The sequence below is a fragment of the Struthio camelus genome, chromosome 31, assembly GCF_040807025.1.
Source record: "Struthio camelus isolate bStrCam1 chromosome 31, bStrCam1.hap1, whole genome shotgun sequence".
In the NCBI taxonomy this organism is placed as follows: domain Eukaryota; kingdom Metazoa; phylum Chordata; class Aves; order Struthioniformes; family Struthionidae; genus Struthio; species Struthio camelus.
In genome coordinates, this window is record NC_090972.1 from 3,549,728 (window position 1) to 3,567,506 (window position 17,779).

The following is a 17,779-nucleotide window of genomic DNA, read 5'->3' on the forward strand; positions in this document are numbered from 1 at the left end:
CCAGGCGTCCTGCAGCCACCTTTAAGTTACTTTATTAAGTGACAATGACACCAGGTTGGGGGGGGGGGGTGGCCCACGCGGGTGCCCCCCTTTGTCCCCCCCACCCCAAAAAAGCACCCACCAGCCTGAAGGGTGCCCCCCCACTCCCCCTATAGACACCCCCCGGCCCCTATATACAGGCGCCCTCCCCCCCCGCCCCGGCCCCCGTATGTATATATGGACATTCGCAGGGTGGCCGGAGCCAGCAGCACCGGGGACATTGGGGACACGTGGGGGGGGGGACACCGGGACCCCTCTCCCCCCAGTTATGGCCCCATAGCTCAGTTGGGGCTTTGGCAGTTTGGCACCGGGGACGGTTGGGGACACGGTGGGGACGGGACGTTCCCCCCCCCCCCCGCCCCCAACCCGGTGTCCCCCTCTGTGCCCCTTCCACCTGTGCCACCCGTCCCCAAAGCTCGGGTGGCCACGGGGTGGCACTGCCTGGGCACAGTGAGGGACGTGGCCTGGGCTTGGGGACAGCCCTGGTGGCTCCGTGTCCCCTCTAACTGTGCCACCCCGTCCCCAAACCTCAGGTGGCCACCGTGGGGGACACAATGAAGGCTTGGGGACAGCCCTGGTGGCTCTGTGTCCCCTCTAACTGTGCCACCCCGTCCCCAAACCTCAGGTGGCCACCGTGGGGGACACAATGAAGGCTTGGGGACAGCCCTGGTGGCTCCGTGTCCCCTCCAACCGTGCCACCCCGTCCCCAAACCTCAGGTGGCCACCGTGGGGGACACAATGAAGGCTTGGGGACAGCCCTGGTGGCTCCGTGTCCCCTCCAACCGTGCCACCCCGTCCCCAAACCTCAGGTGGCCACCGTGGGGGACACAATGAAGGCTTGGGGACAGCCCTGGTGGCTCCGTGTCCCCTCCAACCGTGCCACCCCGTCCCCAAACCTCAGGTGGCCACCGTGGGGGACACAAGTGAGGGCTTGGGGACAGCCCCGGTGGCTCTATATCCCCTCCAGCTGTGCCACCCTGTCCCCAACCACTGCACAGGGCTTTGGGGACATGGTGGCCATGAGAGTGGCCATGTCCCAGGCTGGGGGACCAGCCCTGGTGGCTCTATGTCCCCCCAGTGCCACCCCAGGTGGGTGCCCACACCAGCTGCACTCCCACGCCAGCCCAGCTATTTGTGGGTGCTGGGCTATTTTGGGGGCACCCAGCGATTTTGGGGGTGGGTAGGTGGCCATTTTGGGGACAGCAGATGATTACCTGCCTATGTTGGGGGTGCTGGGTGATTTTGGGGAGGGGGGGCACCTGGTCATTTTTGGGGACACTGGACAATTTCTGGAGATAAGAGGACAATTTGGGAGCACCCACCTATTTTGGGGGCACCCGGCCAGTTGGAGGACACCCAACTAGATGGAGGGACACCAGCCAATTTGGGAGCACCCACCTATTTTGGGGGCACCCGGCCAGTTGGAGGACACCCAACTAGATGGAGGGACACCAGCCAATTTGGGAGCACCCACCTATTTTGGGGGCACCCGGCCAGTTGAGGGACACCCACCTATTTTGGAGACACCGGCTAATCTTGGAGCACCCACCTACTTTGGAGGCACCCACCGATTGGGCTGGTGTGGCAGCACCCAGCTCTTCCGAGGTGAAGGGAGAAGGTCTCCCCCATCTCCACGGCTACTTGGGGGTGCTGGGTTTTTTGGGGGTGCCGGGTTTTTTGGGCTGCCAGAGGTGGCCCTGGATGGTGAAGGCGTCGACGCTCATGGACATGGTCTTGGCGGGGATCTGGGTGAAGCGCTTGCGGTCCGAGTTGTACTTGTAGATGCCCTCGACCATGGGCAGGGTGACGGTGCGGGGCCCGATGCCGGCCAGGCGGCTCAGCTCCGGCGGGTCCCCACCCAGGGTGTAGAGCGCCCGGAACTGGCAGCTCCCGTCGCGGAAGAGGATGAGGAAGTGGTTGGCTTTGCTCTTCTCCACCTCCTGTGGGTGAGGGTGGTGTGGGTGGCATGGGGCACCCCCCCCCCACCCCCCCATGAAGACCCTGCTGTGGGACAGCGAGGGTGCCCGCAGCCCCCCCCCTCCCCCCCCCCCCAACCCCAATATGGGTGAGGGCACCTGAAGAACCTGCCGTGGGCCATGGAGCAGGGAGGGCACCCAAAGCCCCAGGCATGGGTGAGGGCGCCCAAAGACCCTGGTGTGGGGCAGCAAGGGCACCCATAGTCTCCTGACATGGGTGAGGGCACCTGAAGACCCTGCCGTGGGCCATGGAGCAGGGAGGGCACCCACAGCCCCTTGATATGGGTGAGGGCACCTGAAGACCCTGATGCGGGGCAGCAAGGACACCCACAACCTCCTGACATGGGTGAGGGCACCTAAAGCACCCCAAGAGGGAGCAAGGGCACCCACAGCCCCCTGACATGGGGTGGGGACACCTGACGCCCCTGACGTGGTCCCCTGCGCCCCACTGTGCCCTGGTGTCCACAGTGTCTCCTGCATCCATCCCCAGTGTCCCCTGCATCCCATGTCCCCTGTGTGCCCCACGTGCCCCGGTGTCCCCATTGTCCCCTGCCTGCTCCACCTCCCTGGTGTCCTCCTGTGTCCCCGTGCCCCCTGTGTCCCCTGTGTGCCCAGTGCCCCCCCGCCCCCCGGCCACATGCCTGGTGTCCCTCATGTCCCCCCCGTCCCCTGTGTGCCTGGTGTCCTTGGTGGGCCTAGTGTCCCCCTACGTGCCCGAGTTCCCAATGTCCCCCCATGTGTCTGGTGTCCCCCATGTGCTCAGAGTCCCTGGTGTCCCCTGCGTGCCCAGAGTCCTCAATGTCCTCCATGTGCCTGGTGTCCCCCATGTGCCCGGAGTCCCTGGTGTCCCCTGCGTGCCCAGAGTCCTCAATGTCCTCCATGTGCCTGGTGTCCCCCATGTGCCCGGAGTCCCTGGTGTCCCCTGCGTGCCCAGAGTCCTCAATGTCCTCCACGTGCCTGGTGTCCCCCATGTGCACGGAGTCCCTGGTGTCCCCCATGTGCCCAGAGTCCTCAATGTTCTCCATGTGCCTGGTGTCCCCCATGTGCACGGAGTCCCTGGTGTCCCCTGCGTGCCCAGAGTCCTCAATGTCCTCCACGTGCCTGGTGTCCCCCATGTGCACGGAGTCCCTGGTGTCCCCCATGTGCCCAGAGTCCTCAATGTCCTCCATGTGCCTGGTGTCCCCCATGTGCCCGGAGTCCCTGGTGTCCCCCATGTGCCCAGAGTCCTCAATGTCCTCCATGTGCCTGGTGTCCCACCATGTGCCCGGAGTCCCTGGTGTCCCCCATGTGCCCAGAGTCCTCAATGTCCTCCATGTGCCTGGTGTCCCCCATGTGCCCAGAGTCCTCAATGTCCTCCATGTGCCTGGTGTCCCCCATGTGCCCGGAGTCCCTGGTGTCCCCCATGTGCCCAGAGTCCTCAATGTCCCCCCATGTGCCTGGTGTCCCCCATGTGCCCGGAGTCCCTGGTGTCCCCCATGTGCCCAGAGTCCTCAATGTCCTCCATGTGCCTGGTGTCCCCCATGTGCCCGGAGTCCCTGGTGTCCCCCATGTGCCCAGAGTCCTCAATGTCCCCCCATGTGCCTGGTGTCCCCCATGTGCCCGGAGTCCCTGGTGTCCCCCATGTGCCCAGAGTCCTCAATGTCCTCCATGTGCCTGGTGTCCCCCATGTGCCCGGAGTCCCTGGTGTCCCCCATGTGCCCAGAGTCCTCAATGTCCTCCACGTGCCTGGTGTCCCCCATGTGCCCAGAGTCCTTGGTGTCCCCTGCGTGCCCAGAGTCCTCAATGTTCTCCATGTGCCTGGTGTCCCCCATGTGCCTGGTGTCCCCTGCGTGCCCAGTGTCCCCCCTGTGTGTCCCATGTCCCTGGTGTCCCCTGCATGCCCAGTGTCCTCCCCGTGTGTCCCGTGTCCCTGGTGTCCCACGTGTGCCCAGCATCCGCCACGTGCCTGGTGTGCCCTGTGTGCTCGGTGTCCCCTGTGTGCCCTACATGCCCGGTGTCCCCTGCGTGCCTGGAGTCCCCCGCGTGCCCAGAGTCCCCGGTGTCCCCCGCGTGCCCAGAGTCCCCGGTGTCCCCTGTGTGCCCAAGGTCCTCCCCACGTGCCCGGTGTCCCCCATGTGCCTGGAGTCCCTGGTGTCCCCCTAGGTCCCCGGTGTCCCGCACATGTCTGGTGTCCCCAGTGTCCCCCACATCCCCGGTGTGCCCGGTGTCCCCGCAGTCCCCGGTGTCACCCACGTGCCTGGTGTCCCTGCAGTCCCCGGTGTCCCCCGTGTCCCCGGTGTCCCCTGTGTTCCTGCTGTCCCCCACATGCCCGGAGTCCTTGGTGTCCCCCTACGTCCCCGGTGTCCCCCACATGTCTGGTGTCCCCAGTGTCCCCCACATCCCCGGTGTGCCCGGCGTCCCCGCAGTCCCCGGTGTCACCCACGTGCCCGGTGTCCCCAGTGTCCCCTGTGTTCCTGCTGTCCCCGGTGTCCCCCATGTGCCCGCTGTCCCCCACATGCCCGGAGTCCCTGGTGTCCCCCTACATCCCCGGTGTCCCCCACATGTCTGGTGTCCCCAGTGTCCCCCACATCCCCGGCGTGCCCGGCGTCCCCGCAGTCCCCGGTGTCCCCCGCGTGCCCGGTGTCCCCGGTGTCCCCCGGTGTCCCCGGCGGGCTCACCTCGAGGACGCGGTTCTTCTGGGGCTCGTTGACGCGCCCGGCCAGGCAGCAGTGGGCCAGCGCGTTGTGGATGATGTGCTTGTTGGACTTGGCGCTCGGCTCCTTGTACAGCCGGGGGCCTGCGGGGACAGCGCCGCTGCCGGGGGGGGGGGCACGGCCACCGGCGGGGGGGGGGACACTGGGGGGACGGAGGGGACACGGGCGCCAGGGGGGCACCGGGGATATGGTGGGGGGGGGACACGGGGGGGGGGCAGTGGGTGGTGGGGGGGACGGGGGGGTTGGCGGGGGGGACGCGGGTGGCAGGGTGGGGACGGGGGGGGCAGTGAGGGGCCGTGGGTGGCAGGGTGGGGACATTGGGGGAGATGGGGGGCAGCAGGGGGTCATGGGGGGTGGCAGGGTGGGGACACGGGGGGGCAGTGAGGGGCCGTGGGTGGCAGGGTGGGGACACTGGGGGAGATGGGGGGCAGCAGGGGGTCGTGGGGGGTGGCGGGGGGGACACGGGTGGCAGGGTGGGGACACGGGGGGGGGGCAGTGAGGGGCCGTGGGTGGCAGGGTGGGGACACTGGGGGAGATGGGGGGCAGCAGCGGGGACATGGGGGGATGCAGGTGGCAGGGTGGGGCCGTGGGGGGCCGCGGGGGGGGCAGTGGGTGGCAGCGGGGGGGGGGGTCGTGGGGGTTGGCGGGGGAAGCGGGTGGCAGGGTGGGGACACTGGGGGTGGCGGGTGGCAGGGTGGGGACGCAGGAGAGATGAGAGGTGGCAGGGGGACATGGGGGGGCCGTGGGTGGCAGGGTGGGGACATGAGGGGCAGCGGGGGGGACACGGGGGGCCGTGGGTGGCAGGGTGGGGACATGAGGGGACACAGGTGGGTCACAGGGGTCTGCAGGTGGCAGGGTGGGGACGCCGGGGGGACACGGGGGGGGTCATGGGTGGCAGGGTGGGGACGCCAGGGGGACACAGGGGTGTCGTGGGTGGCAGGGTGGGGACACCGGGGGGGTCATGGGTGGAAGGGTGGGGACGCCGGGGGATGGCGGGGGGGACACGGGGGTGTCGTGGGTGGCAGGGTGGGGACACCGGGGGACGCGGGGGGGTCGTGGGTGGCAGGATGGGGACGCCAGGGGGACACAGGGGTGTCGTGGGTGGCAGGGTGGGGACACCGGGGGGGTCATGGGTGGAAGGGTGGGGACGCCGGGGGATGGCGGGGGGGACACGGGGGTGTCGTGGGTGGCAGGGTGGGGACACCGGGGGACGCGGGGGGGTCGTGGGTGGCAGGATGGGGACGCCGGGGGACGCCGGGGGGGGTCGTGGGTGGCAGGATGGGGACGCAGGGGGCAGTGGGGGAGGACACGGGGGTCCGCAGGTGGCAGGGTGGGGACGCCGGGGGACGTGGGGGGGGGTCGTGGGTGGCAGGGTGGGGACGCGAGGGGGTCGTGGGGGGGGTCGTGGGTGGCAGGGTGGAGACGCGAGGGGGTCGTGGGTGGCAGGGTGGGGACGCCGGGGGACGCAGGGGGCAGTGGGGGAGGACACGGGGGTCCGCAGGTGGCAGGGTGGGGACGCCGGGGGATGCGGGGGGGGGGTCGTGGGTGGCAGGGTGGGGACGCCGGGGGATGCAGGGGGCAGCGGGGGAGGACACGGGGGTCCGCAGGTGGCAGGGTGGGGACGCCGGGGGATGCGGGGGGGGGGGTCGTGGGTGGCCGGGTGGGGACGCCGGGGGACGCAGGGGGCAGCGGGGGAGGACACAGGGGTCCGCAGGTGGCAGGGTGGGGACGCCGGGGGACGCGGGGGGGGGGGTCGTGGGTGGCAGGGTGGGGACGCGGGGGGGTCGTGGGTGGCAGGGTGGGGATGCCGGGGGATGCAGGGGGCAGTGGGGGAGGACACGGGGGTCCGCAGGTGGCAGGGTGGGGACGCCGGGGGACGCGGGGGGGGGGTCGTGGGTGGCAGGGTGGGGACGCCGGGGGCCGGGGCGGGGGGGGGGGGTCGCTCACCGGTGTAGTCGGGGCCGGAGGCGGGTGACGAGGCGGAGGAGGCGCTCTCCCACTCGCGCTCCCGGCCGGCCGGCGGGCGCCCGGGGGACCCCGGCCCCGAGGGGGACGCCGCCCGGCTGGGGACGGGGACAGGGACATGTCACCCCGGGGAGGGGGGGGGGACGGGGACGCGGCATGCACCCCCCCCCCTCCAACCCAGCCAGAGCAGCACCCGGAGCCCCAGGACACCCGAGACACCCTGACCCCCCCCCCAAGATCCCCACCCCAGATCCCCCCACCCTGACCCCCACCCCGACCCCCAGACCCCTACCCCAATCCCCAGCCTGACGCCCAGACCCTCACCCTGACCCCCCCCACCCTGACCCCCACCCTGACCCCCAGACCCTCACCCTGACCCCCCCCACCATGACCCCCACACCCTGACCTCCACCCCGACCCCCAGACCCTCACCCTGACCTCCACCCCGACCCCAGACCCTCACCCTGACCCCCCACCCTGACCTCCACCCCGACCCCCAGACCCTCACCCTGACCCCTCCCACCCTGACCCCCACCCTGATCCCCACCCCGACCCTCAGACCCTCAGCCCAATCCCCACCCTGACCCCCCACCCTGACCCCAGACCCTCACCCTGACCCCCCAACCTGACCCCAGACCCTCACCCTGACCCCCCCCCACCCTGACCCCCCACCCTGACCCCCAGACCCTCACCCTGACCCCCTCCACCATGACCCCCCACCCTGACCTCCACCCCGACCCCCAGACCCTCACCCTGACCCCTCCCACCCTGACCCCCACCCTGATCCCCACCCCGACCCCCAGACCCTCAGCCCAATCCCCACCCTGACCCCCACCCCGACCCCAGACCCTCACCCTGACCCCCCACCCTGACCCCAGACCCTCACCCTGACCCCCCCACCCTGACCCCCCACCCTGACCCCCAGCCCAATCCCCACCCTGACCCCCACCCCAACCCCCAGACCCTCACCCCGACCCCCCACCCTGACCCCCACCCCAACCCCCAGACTCTCACCCTGACCCCCCCCACCCTGACCCCCCCCAGACCCCCCACCCCAATCCCCACCCCAACCCCCAGACTCTCACCCTGACCCCCCACCCTGACCCCCACCCCAACCCCCAGACTCACCCTGACCCCCCCCACCCTGACCCCCCCAGACCCCCCCAATCCCCACCCCGACCCCCACCCCGACCCCTAGACCCCCCCCACCCTGACCCCCCCAGACCCCCCACCCCAACCCCTAGACCCCCCACCCCGACCCCCACACTGATTCCCCACCCCAACCTCCAGACCCCCCACCCTGACCCCCACCCTGACCCCCCCCCCCCCGGCCGAGGGCGAGCGGGCGCACCTGGGGGGCCGGCCGGCGGCCGGGGTGCTGCCGGGCTCGGCGGCCACGGTGGACAGCGACAGGGTGGACTGCGAGTAGACCTTGCTGAGCCGGGCGCCTGCGGGGACGCGCGGTGACACGGGGGCACCCAAGGGTGCCCACCCGGCTGCCCCCTGCCCCCCCCCCCCCGGCGTCCCCCGAGCTGGGAGCCCCTGCGCAGGGCTGTGTCCTCCCCGCCGTGTCACCCCGGTGTCCCCAGAGCTGGGAGTCCCTCGGCGGGGCAGCGTCCCCTCCCCGTGTCCCCTTGTCCCCAGGAGCCCCTTGGTGGGGGCCGTGTCCCTGTGTCCCCCCCCCCGCCCCGTACCCAGCAGCCCCTCAGCAGGGCTGTGTCCCCTCGTGTCCCCCCCTCCGTGTCCAGGACCCCCTCGGCAGGGCCACGTCCCCTCGTGTCCCCATGTCCTCTCCCATGTCCCCTGTGCCCCCCCCCATACCCAGGAGCCCATGTCCCCCCCCCACCCCGTGTCCCTCTGTGTCCCCATGTCCCCCCATGTCCAGGAGCCCCTTGGCAGGGCCATGTCCCCTCGTGTCCCCATGTCCCCCCCGTACCCAGGAGCCCCTTGGCAGGGCCGTGTCCCCTCACATCCCCAATCCATGTCCCCATGTCCCCCTCCATGTCCCCCCCCATACCGAGGTGCCCCTTGGCAGGGCCATGTCCCCTCGTGTCCCCATGTCCCCGACCCGTGTCCCTACATCCCCCCTGTACCCAGGAGTCCCTTGGTGGGACCATGTCTCCTCATGTCCCCATGTCCCCCCGTGTCCCCTCCGTACCCAGGAGCCCCTCGGCAGGGCCATGTCCCCTCGTGTCCCCATGTCCTCTCCAATGTCCCCTTGTGTTCCCCCCCCCGTACCCAGGAGCCCCTTGGTAGGGCCATGTCCCCCCCACCCCGTGTCCCTGTGTGTCCCCATGTCCCCCCATGTCCAGGAGCCCCTTGGCAGGGCCATGTCCCCTCGTGTCCCCATGTCCCCCCGTCCACAGGAGCCCCTTGGCAGGGCCGTGTCCCCATGTCCCCACCCATACCGAGGTGCCCCTTGGCAGGGCCATGTCCCCTCGTGTCCCCATGTCCCCAACCCGTGTCCCTACATCCCCCCCGTACCAAGGAGCCCCTTGGTGGGACCATGTCCCCTCGTGTCCCCGTGTCCCCTCACGTCCCCATGTCCCCAATCCGTGTCCCCATGTCCCCCTGTACCGAGGAGCCCCTTGGTGGGGCCATGTCCCCTCATGTCCCCATGTTCCCCCCCCCATGTCCTCACCGTCCCCCCCATGTCCCCCACCCCGTACCCAAGAGCCCCTTGGCAGGGCCATGTCCCCTCGTGTCCCCATGTCCCCAACCCATGTCCCTACGTCCCCCCCTGTACCGAGGAACCCCTTGGTGGGGCCATGTTCCCATGTCCCCCCATCTCCCCTCGTGTCCCCATGTCCCCAACCCGTGTCCCTACGTCCCCCCCGTACCGAGGAGCCCCTTGGTGGGGCCATGTTCCCATGTGTCCCCATGTCCCCCCATCTCCCCCCGTGTCCCCATGTCCCCAACCCGTGTCCCTACTTCCCCCCACCCTGTACGGAGGAGCCCCTTGGTGGGAACATGTCCCCTCACGTCCCCATGTCCCCCATGTCCCCCCCCCGTACCCAGGAGCCCCTTGGCGGGGCCATGTCCCTTCGTGTCTCCATGTCCCCAACCCGTGTCCCTACTTCCCCCCACCCTGTACGGAGGAGCCCCTTGGTGGGAACATGTCCCCTCACGTCCCCATGTCCCCCCGTGTCCCCCCCCGTACCCAGGAGCCCCTTGGCGGGGCTGCGGGCCAGGGCCGAGTCGTCGCAGAAGACGCTGCGGGGGCGGCCGCGGCGCAGGGCCCGGGCGCTGGGCGCCCGCTGCCGCAGCACCTTGTCCAGGTCGGCCATGAGCTTGAGCTGCTGCCGCCGCTCGTACTCCTGGCGCGTGAAGTCGCCCCGGCGGCCGCCCTCCTCCTCGGTGCGCGCCGGGGCCTCGGCTGGCGCCCTGGGGTGGGGGGGGGGACGGTGGCGTGAGCGCCCGCCACGCGCGGGCACCCCGAGGTGGCGGTTTCGGGGAGCCTCCCCGCCCTGGGTGCCCTGTGGTGGCGGTTTCGGGGAGCCTCCCCACAGTGGGTGCTCTGGGATGGCGGTTTCGGGGAGCCTCCCCGCAGTGGGTGCACCCCAGGACAGTGGTTTGGGGGAGTCTCCCCATCATGGGTGCCCTGCACTGGAGGTTTCAGGGAGCCTCCCTGCCACAGGTGCCCTGGGGTAGCGGTTTCGGGGAGCCTCCCCGCAGTGGGTGCTCTGGGATGGCAGTTTCGGGGAGCCTCCCCACAGTGGGTGCCCTGGGATGGCGGTTTCGGGGAGCCTCCCCGCAGTGGGTGCACCCCAGGACAGTGGTTTGGGGGAGTCTCCCCATCATGGGTGCCCTGCACTGGAGGTTTCAGGGAGCCTCCCTGCCACAGGTGCCCTGGGGTAGCGGTTTCAGGGAGCCTCCCCGCAGTGGGTGCTCTGGGATGGCAGTTTCAGGGAGCCTCCCCGCAGTGGGTGCTCTGGGATGGTGGTTTCAGAAAGCCTCCCTGCAGTGGGTGCTCTGGGATGGCGGTTTCGGGGAGCCTCCCCACCATGGGTGCACCCCAGGGCAGCGGTTTCGAGGAGTCTCCCTGCTGTTGGTGCCCTGTGGTGGCAGTTTCATGGAGCCCCCCCCATTGCACTGACTTGCTGCGGGCACCTTAAGGTGGTGGTTTCAAGGAGCCTCCCTGTTGTGGATGCCCTGGGGTGGCAGTTTCAGGGAGCCTCTCTGTGGCACTGACTCTGTGGGCACTCTGGCGTGGCAGTTTCAGGGAGCCCCCCCCCCTTATTGCACCAGCCCCTCCATGGGCTCCTTGGAGTGGCGGTTTCAGGGAGCTCCCCCCCCCACCATGGCACCACCCATCAGCAGACACTCCAAGAGTGGCGGTTTCGGGTCCCCCCGCCGCCGGTGCCCTCACCTGGCTTCGGCCTCCTCCCTCTCCTTCCTCTCGCGCTCGGCCTCGAGCCACTGCCGCCGCCGGCGGGCCTCCTCGCTGCGCCGCTGCTGCCGCTCGAGCAGGCTGGCCCGCTTCTGCGCCATCTCCTCCTCGGCCTTCTCCTCCGCCTGCGCCGGCGCGGGGACGGGTGCCCGTCAGCGGGGACCGGTGCCGGGGACCCGCCCGGGGACTGGCCACCATGTCCTCCAGCCCCATCTCTCTCAGCTCCGGGCCACCACGTCCCCCAACTCAAGGTCTCCTTGTGTCCCTCAGCCCCATACCACCACGTCCAACCTTGTGTCTCCACTTCCCCATGTCTTGTGTCCCTCAGCCCCGGCCCACCATGTCCTCCAGCCCCATATCCCTCCGCCTCGTGCCACCACGTCCCCCAACTCAAGGTCTCCTTGTGTCCCTCAGCCCCATACCACCACGTCCAACCTTGTGTCTCCACTTCCCCATATCTTGCGTCCCTCAGCCCCGGCCCACCATGTCCTCCAGCCCCATGTCCTCAGCCCCATACCACCACGTCCAACCTTGTGTCTCCACTTCCCCATGTCTTGCGTCTCTCAGCCCCGGCCCACCATGTCCTCCAGCCCCATGTCCTCAGCCCCATACCACCACGTCCAACCTTATGTCTCCACTTCCCCATGTCTTGCGTCCCTCAGCCCCGGCCCACCATGTCCTCCAGCCCCATGTCCTCAGCCCCATACCACCACGTCCAACCTTGTGTCTCCACTTCCCCATGTCTTGCGTCTCTCAGCCCCGGCCCACCATGTCCTCCAGCCCCCTGTCCCCAGCCCCATGCCACCATGCCCAACCTTGTGTCCCCACTTCCCCATGTCCTGTGTCCCTTAGACCCATGCCACCATATCCTCCAGCCCCATATCCCTCAGCCTCGTGCCACCATGTCCCCCAACCCAATGTCTCCTTGTGTCCCTCAGCCCCGGGCCACCATGTCCAACCTTGTGTCTCCACTTCCCCATGTCTTGCGTCCTTCAGTCCCGGGCCACCATGTTCTCCAGCCCCCTGTCCCCAGCCTCATGCCACCATGCTCAACCTTGTGTCCCCACTTCCCCGTGTCCTGTGTCCCTCAGATCCATGCCACCATGTCCTCCAGCCCCATATCCCTCAGCCTCGTGCCACCACGTCCCCCAACTCAATGTCTCCTTGTGTCCCTCAGCCCCGGGCCACCATGTCCAACCTTGTGTCTCCACTTCCCCATGTCCTGCGTCCTTCAGCTCCATACCACCATATCCTCCAGCCCCATGTCCCCAGCCCCATACCACCATACCAAACCTTGTGTCCCCCCATCCTCATGTCTTGCATCCCTCAGGCCCATGCCACCATGTCCTTCAACTCCATATCCCTCAGCCCCATGCCACCATATCCTCCAGCCCCCTGTCCCCAGCCCCATGCCACCATGTCCTCTAGTCCCATATCCCTCAGCTCCATGACACTATGTCCCCCAATCCAATGCCTTCTGGTGTCTCTCAGCCCCATGCCACCATCTCCTCCAGCCCCATGCCACCATGTCCTCAGCCCCATGACCCCAGCCCCATGACCCCAGCCCCATGCCGTGTCCAACCTTGTGTCCCCACATCCCCATGTCCCATGTCCCCAAGCCCCATGCCACCATGTCCTCCAGCCCCATGCCACCCTGTGCTCCAGTCCCACATCCCTCAGCCCCCCGCCACCATGTCCAACCTTGCGTCCCCACATCCCCATATCCTGCGTTCCCAAGCCCCATGCCACCATGTCCTCCAGCCACCTGTCCCCAGCGCCCCCGTGCCCACCATGTCCCGCCGCCCCTTACCTTGAAGAAGAAGCCGAGGCTGGCGCGGGGCTCGGCGCCGGGTCCCCCCTCGGTGGGCGAGCCCTCCAGCGAGTCGCCCTCGCCCTCGTGCTCCTCGGCCCTCAGGTCACCCAGCGGCACCTCAATGAGGCTGGCGCGGCGCTCGCCCGGCGAGGACACGTCGCTGGTGCCGTCGCCCGAGACCCGGGCGGCACCCGCTGGGCGCAGGTTAGCCGGAGCCTCGAGGTGGGGGGCGGCCGGCGAGTCGGGCGGCGGGGGACCTTCCTCCTCTTCCTCCTCTTCGGAGAAGTGGATGGAAGAGCGGGTCTGGACGGGCACGTGGCTGGGCGAGAACTTGCGGAGGTGAGGCAGGGTGTCGACGTCGTGGGGGGGCGTCAGCACCCGCGTCAGGGGCGGCAGGCGCAGCTCGGCCGGGCGCGGGCGCCGGGGGCTGCGGGGGGCCGCCGGCGGCGCCTTGCGGGGGGCCGGCTGGGGCGAGCGGGGGGCTTTACGGGAGGGCGAGGGCGAAGCGGGCGCCCGCGTGGTGGCCCCACCGCCGCCGCCACCACCACCACCAGCACCTCGAGCACCCTTGGGTGCCGGGATGACCCAAGCTTGCCCGCCGGCGGGCCGTTGGTCCTGCAGCAGGCGCTCCTGCTGCCGGCTCAGGCGCTGCATGTCGAGTTGAAGGGTGCTGAGCGCCGTGTTGAGCTTGGCCACCGCCTCGTTGTAGCCGCCCAGTTCGGCCTCCAGCGCGTTGCCGCCACCACCTTTGGTCACCTCCGGCGAGAAGGTGACCTGCTTCTTCCCCGCTCCGCCATCGTCCTCCTCCTCCTCTTCCTCCTCCTCCTCGTCTTCCTCCAGGCGGTCGGGCCCGGCGCCCTCGGGGCGCTTGAGCTGCAGGAAGGCGCTCTTGCCCAAGCGTTGGCGGTGCTTGGCGAAGATGGCCTCGATGCGCTTCTTCTGCGCCTCGATGGCCCGCCGCTTCTCCTCCAGGCGGGCGCCCAGCTGGCTCATCTCGGAGGTGAGCGCCGGGCTGCGGCCGGGGCTGTCACCCGCCGCCGCCGCCGCTTCGGCACCCTCGGGTGGCCCCTTGGGCGCCCCGCCGCCGGCCTCCTCCAGCATCTTCTTGCGCTCGGCGAAGCTCGTCATCCTCACGCCGGGCTGCAGGGCGGAGCCGTTGGGGGGCGCTTGTCGGGTTTTGGGGGGCGAGGGGAGGCTTTTCGGGGCGTTTTCGGGCGGCGGGGGCTCGGGCGAGTGGAGGTAGAAGGCGTCGGGGGCTCCTTCGGGGACGAGGCGCTCGGAGCTGTGGATGATCTGCAGGGCTTCCTCGATGGTGGGCAGCTCCGGGGAGGCGTCGGCGAGGCCGTTGGGCAACGGGGCGGCCGGGTTCGGGCTCGGCGTCAGCGGCGGGGGGCCGGGGCGGCGGCGGGGGGCCGGGGCCAGGCTGTCGGTGCTGGCCGAGCGGGCCAGGGTGGTGGCACCCACGGGGTTGCCCATGACGATGTCGACGTCGCTGTCGAGCCCGAAGGGGATGCTGAAGGAGACGGCCTGCGAGAGCGGGTGGCTGCGGGGGCCGGGGTGGGGTGGGGTGGGGGGGACGGGATGGGATGGGAGGGGATGGCGCTGGGCGGGTGCCCCACGGGGCGCCGCCGAAGGAGCCGCCCCCCCCCCCACCACCATCATCATCACCACCACCACCATCATCACCCACCACCACCTGTTCCACGGGGGGCTGTGGGGTTCCCCTGCGGCACCCATTGCCCCACCTGCCCCCCCATGGGTGCCCCACAGCATCCAGGTGCCCCACCAGACCCTCACGGCACCCATCTGCCTTCCACGGCACCCATTGCCAGCCCCCCATGGCTCCCATTGCCCCACCTGCCCCCCCATGGGTGCCCCACAGCATCCAGGTGCCCCACCAGACCCTCACGGCACCCATCTGCCTTCCACGGCACCCAATGCCAGCCCCCCATGGCTCCCATTGCCCCACCTGCCCCCCATGGGTGCCCCACAGCATCCAGGTGTCCCACCAGACCCTCACAGCACCCATTGCCCTCACCTGCCCCCCCATGGCACCCAAGCATCCTTCCAGCCCCCCACAGCACCTACTACCTCCACCTGCCCCGCCACAGCACCCAGGCATCCCTCTAGTCCCCCACGGCACCCATTGCCCCTGCTTGCCCCCCCATGGATGCCCCATAGCACCCAGGTGCCTACCAGCCTCCCATGGGTGCCCCACAGCATCCAGGTGCCCCACCAGACCTTTATGGCACCCATTGCCCCACCTGCCTCCCAAGGGCACCCCAAAGCATCCAGGTGCCCCACCAGCCCTCCCCACAGCACCCATTGCCTCCACTTGCCCCCCAGGGTACCCCAGGCACCCTCCAGCCCTCCCATAGCACCCATTCTCCCACCTACCCGCCATGGGTGCCCCAGGGTACCCAGGCACCCCACCAGCTCCCCCAAAAGGCACCCATTTCCCCCCTTCCTCCCCCAGCACCCCACTCCCCTACCCATCTCCCACCTCTGCTCCCATCCCCCCAGATCTCCAGGGCAGCCCCCTGCCTCCCACCCCCAGGGCCCCCCGGCACCCAGGCCCCCCGGGTGCCCCTCGGGTGCCCCCCTCACCTCAGTGGCTTCTTGCTCCAGGTCTTGCCGAAGGCGCCCTCGACGTGGGACAGGGAGGGCGAGTGGTGCAGGGTGCCTGGGGTGGGGGGCAGGGAGTCACGCGGGGGGGGCCCCCCAGTCCCCCATTGCACCCCCAGGGTCTCCCTCGAAGCCCCCCCCAAGCACCCCGTCTCCCCTCAGCTCCATCCGCTCCCCAGTGCACCCCCATAGCCCCCTCAGTGCACCCCTACAGCCCCCCCCACATCATGCCCCCCCAGGGCACCCCAAAGCCCCCCAGTGCACCTCTACAGCCCCATAGCACCCCTAGGGCCCCCCACAGCACCCCAACAGCCCTATAGCCCCCCCCATGCACCCTATGGCCCCCTCCAGCCCCATGCTCCCCCAGTGCACCCCAAAACCCCCCATAGCACCCCCATAGCCCCTCCATGGCACCCTACAGCCCCCCTCAGCCCCATGCTCCCCCAGTGCACCCCAAAACCCCCTATAGCACCCCCAGGTCAACCTACAGTGCCCCCCCAGGCCCCCTGTGCACCTCCAGAGCCTCCCATGAACCCCCAAATGCCCCCCCCAGCACCCCCATGGTGCTGGCACCCCCTAATCCCCCTCCAGGTGCCCCACAGCCCAATACTCCCCCCAGAAAAGCCCCCCCATCAAACCTGGGGTGGGGGGGACAACATACAATTTGGGAGTTGCCCCCCCACCTTGGATGAAGCACAGAGACCCCCCCAAGGCCTGACCCCCCCCTCCTCAGCTGGGTCTCAGCCCCCCCCCCCCGTTCATCCCCCCCCAAGGTCTCACCTGGGGGTCCCCGCAGCGACGTGGGGGGCTGCCCCCCCGGCAGCAGCGGGTGCCGGAAGTTGAACACGGGGGAGCTGCTGGGTTTTGGGGGGGGGGGAAGGATACGGGGGTGAGCAGGGTGTGGGGGGGCACCCTGTACCCCCCCCAACCCGGTCAGGGTAAACTATGCTGGGGCAGGGGGGCAGCCCCCCACCCCACCAAGCTCTGGACCCCCCCCCTCCCAGGACACCTGGGTCCCCCAGGGGTGCACAGCAGCCTCTGAGTGATGCCGGTGGGAGGGGGGGGGCAATTGAGACCCTCGCAGCTCATAGCATGTGTGTTGTTGTCCCCCCCCCCTACCCCAGAGCCCCTCACCTGCTGTTGGGGGTCAGGGCTTCGCTGGCACCCGGCGACTCTGCAAGACGAGGAGCTGCTCAAGTGGGTGCCCCCCACCCACCCCCCCTGTCCTGGGGCTCCCCAGGGGTCCCCAACCCCCCCCCAGGTGGCCCCCCTTGCATACCAGTGTCCCCCCCATCCTAGGGATCCCCAGTACCCCCCCATCCCCATGCCAGTGTTCCCTCCATCCTCATATTAGGGACCCCTAGTGCCCCCCCCACATGCCAGTGTCCCCCCCCCCATCCCCATATTGGGGATCCCTAGTGCCCCCCCACCATGCCAGGGCTCCCCAGAGCCCCCCCCCATCCCATGCCAGCGCCCCCTCCCATGTGCCTGGGCCACCTAGTGTTCCCTCACCCAAAGCACCCAGATTCCCCCCCCCATATCCCCCCACCAAACATGTGGGGCCCCCCCATCACCCCACTCCCCCCCATCCCCCCCCAAGCACCCAGCCCCCTCCCCAAGAGTGCACCCCTGCCCCCCCTTATCCCCCTAGGACCAACAGGGCCCCCCCCAACCCCAAATCCAGCTCCCCCCCACCAAGTCACGAACACAGGGGTCCCCTGGAGAATTGGGGACCCCCGTGTGTGTGTCCCCCCCCGGTACCTTGGAGCCCCCCCAGGTCCTTGGGGCGCACGAAGGCCGGTCTGAGCACCTCGAAGCAGAGGAAGAGCTCGGCGAGGAAGACCCCCACGTTGATCTGGGGGGGGGGGGTCAACACCAGGCATGGAGCCCCCCGACCTCTCCGAGTCCCCCCCGATGCCACACAGAGGGAACGGACCCCACCCAAATAATTCCTATGGGCATGAAACCCCCCAGACCCCATCCAATGTCCCCATGGGCACAGGACCCCCCCCCAAAACACCCCTAGGGGCATGGGACACCCCCCCAGACCCCCCCAATGTCCCCATGGGCACAGGACCCCCCCCAAACACCCCTAGGGGCATGGGACACCCCCCCAGACACCCCCAATGTCCCCATGGGCACAGGACCCCCCCTCAAACACCCCTAGGGGCATGGGACACCCCCCCAGACCTCCCCAATGTCCCCATGGGCACAGGACCCCCCCTCAAACACCCCTAGGGGCATGGGACACCCCCCCAGACCTCCCCAATGTCCCCAT

The 17,779-nt window shown here is 69.8% G+C and overlaps 1 protein-coding gene across 6 annotated transcripts in view; it reads right to left on the bottom strand.

Annotated features, from left to right (window-relative positions):
• Positions 1-17: 17 nt before the first annotated feature.
• The window catches only part of CAMSAP3 (calmodulin regulated spectrin associated protein family member 3), a 36,115-nt gene continuing 18,353 nt past the window's right edge, over positions 18-17,779 (bottom strand). For 4 of the 6 annotated variants that reach the window (XM_068922831.1, XM_068922828.1, XM_068922829.1 and 1 more), the window contains 11 exons: positions 17,263-17,356; positions 16,636-16,675; positions 16,282-16,358; positions 15,484-15,559; positions 12,874-14,419; positions 11,043-11,188; positions 9,834-10,057; positions 8,025-8,121; positions 6,656-6,771; positions 4,673-4,791; positions 18-1,979 (listed from right to left, as the gene is read on the bottom strand). In XM_068922831.1, the coding sequence (XP_068778932.1) occupies positions 1,677-1,979; positions 4,673-4,791; positions 6,656-6,771; positions 8,025-8,121; positions 9,834-10,057; positions 11,043-11,188; positions 12,874-14,419; positions 15,484-15,559; positions 16,282-16,358; positions 16,636-16,675; positions 17,263-17,356 (2,838 nt within the window). In that variant the 3' untranslated portion in view covers positions 18-1,676. The remainder of the gene's footprint in view (positions 1,980-4,672; positions 4,792-6,655; positions 6,772-8,024; positions 8,122-9,833; positions 10,058-11,042; positions 11,189-12,873; positions 14,420-15,483; positions 15,560-16,281; positions 16,359-16,635; positions 16,676-17,262; positions 17,357-17,779) is intronic. The other 2 variants (XM_068922827.1, XM_068922830.1) reach the window with 2 other exon arrangements.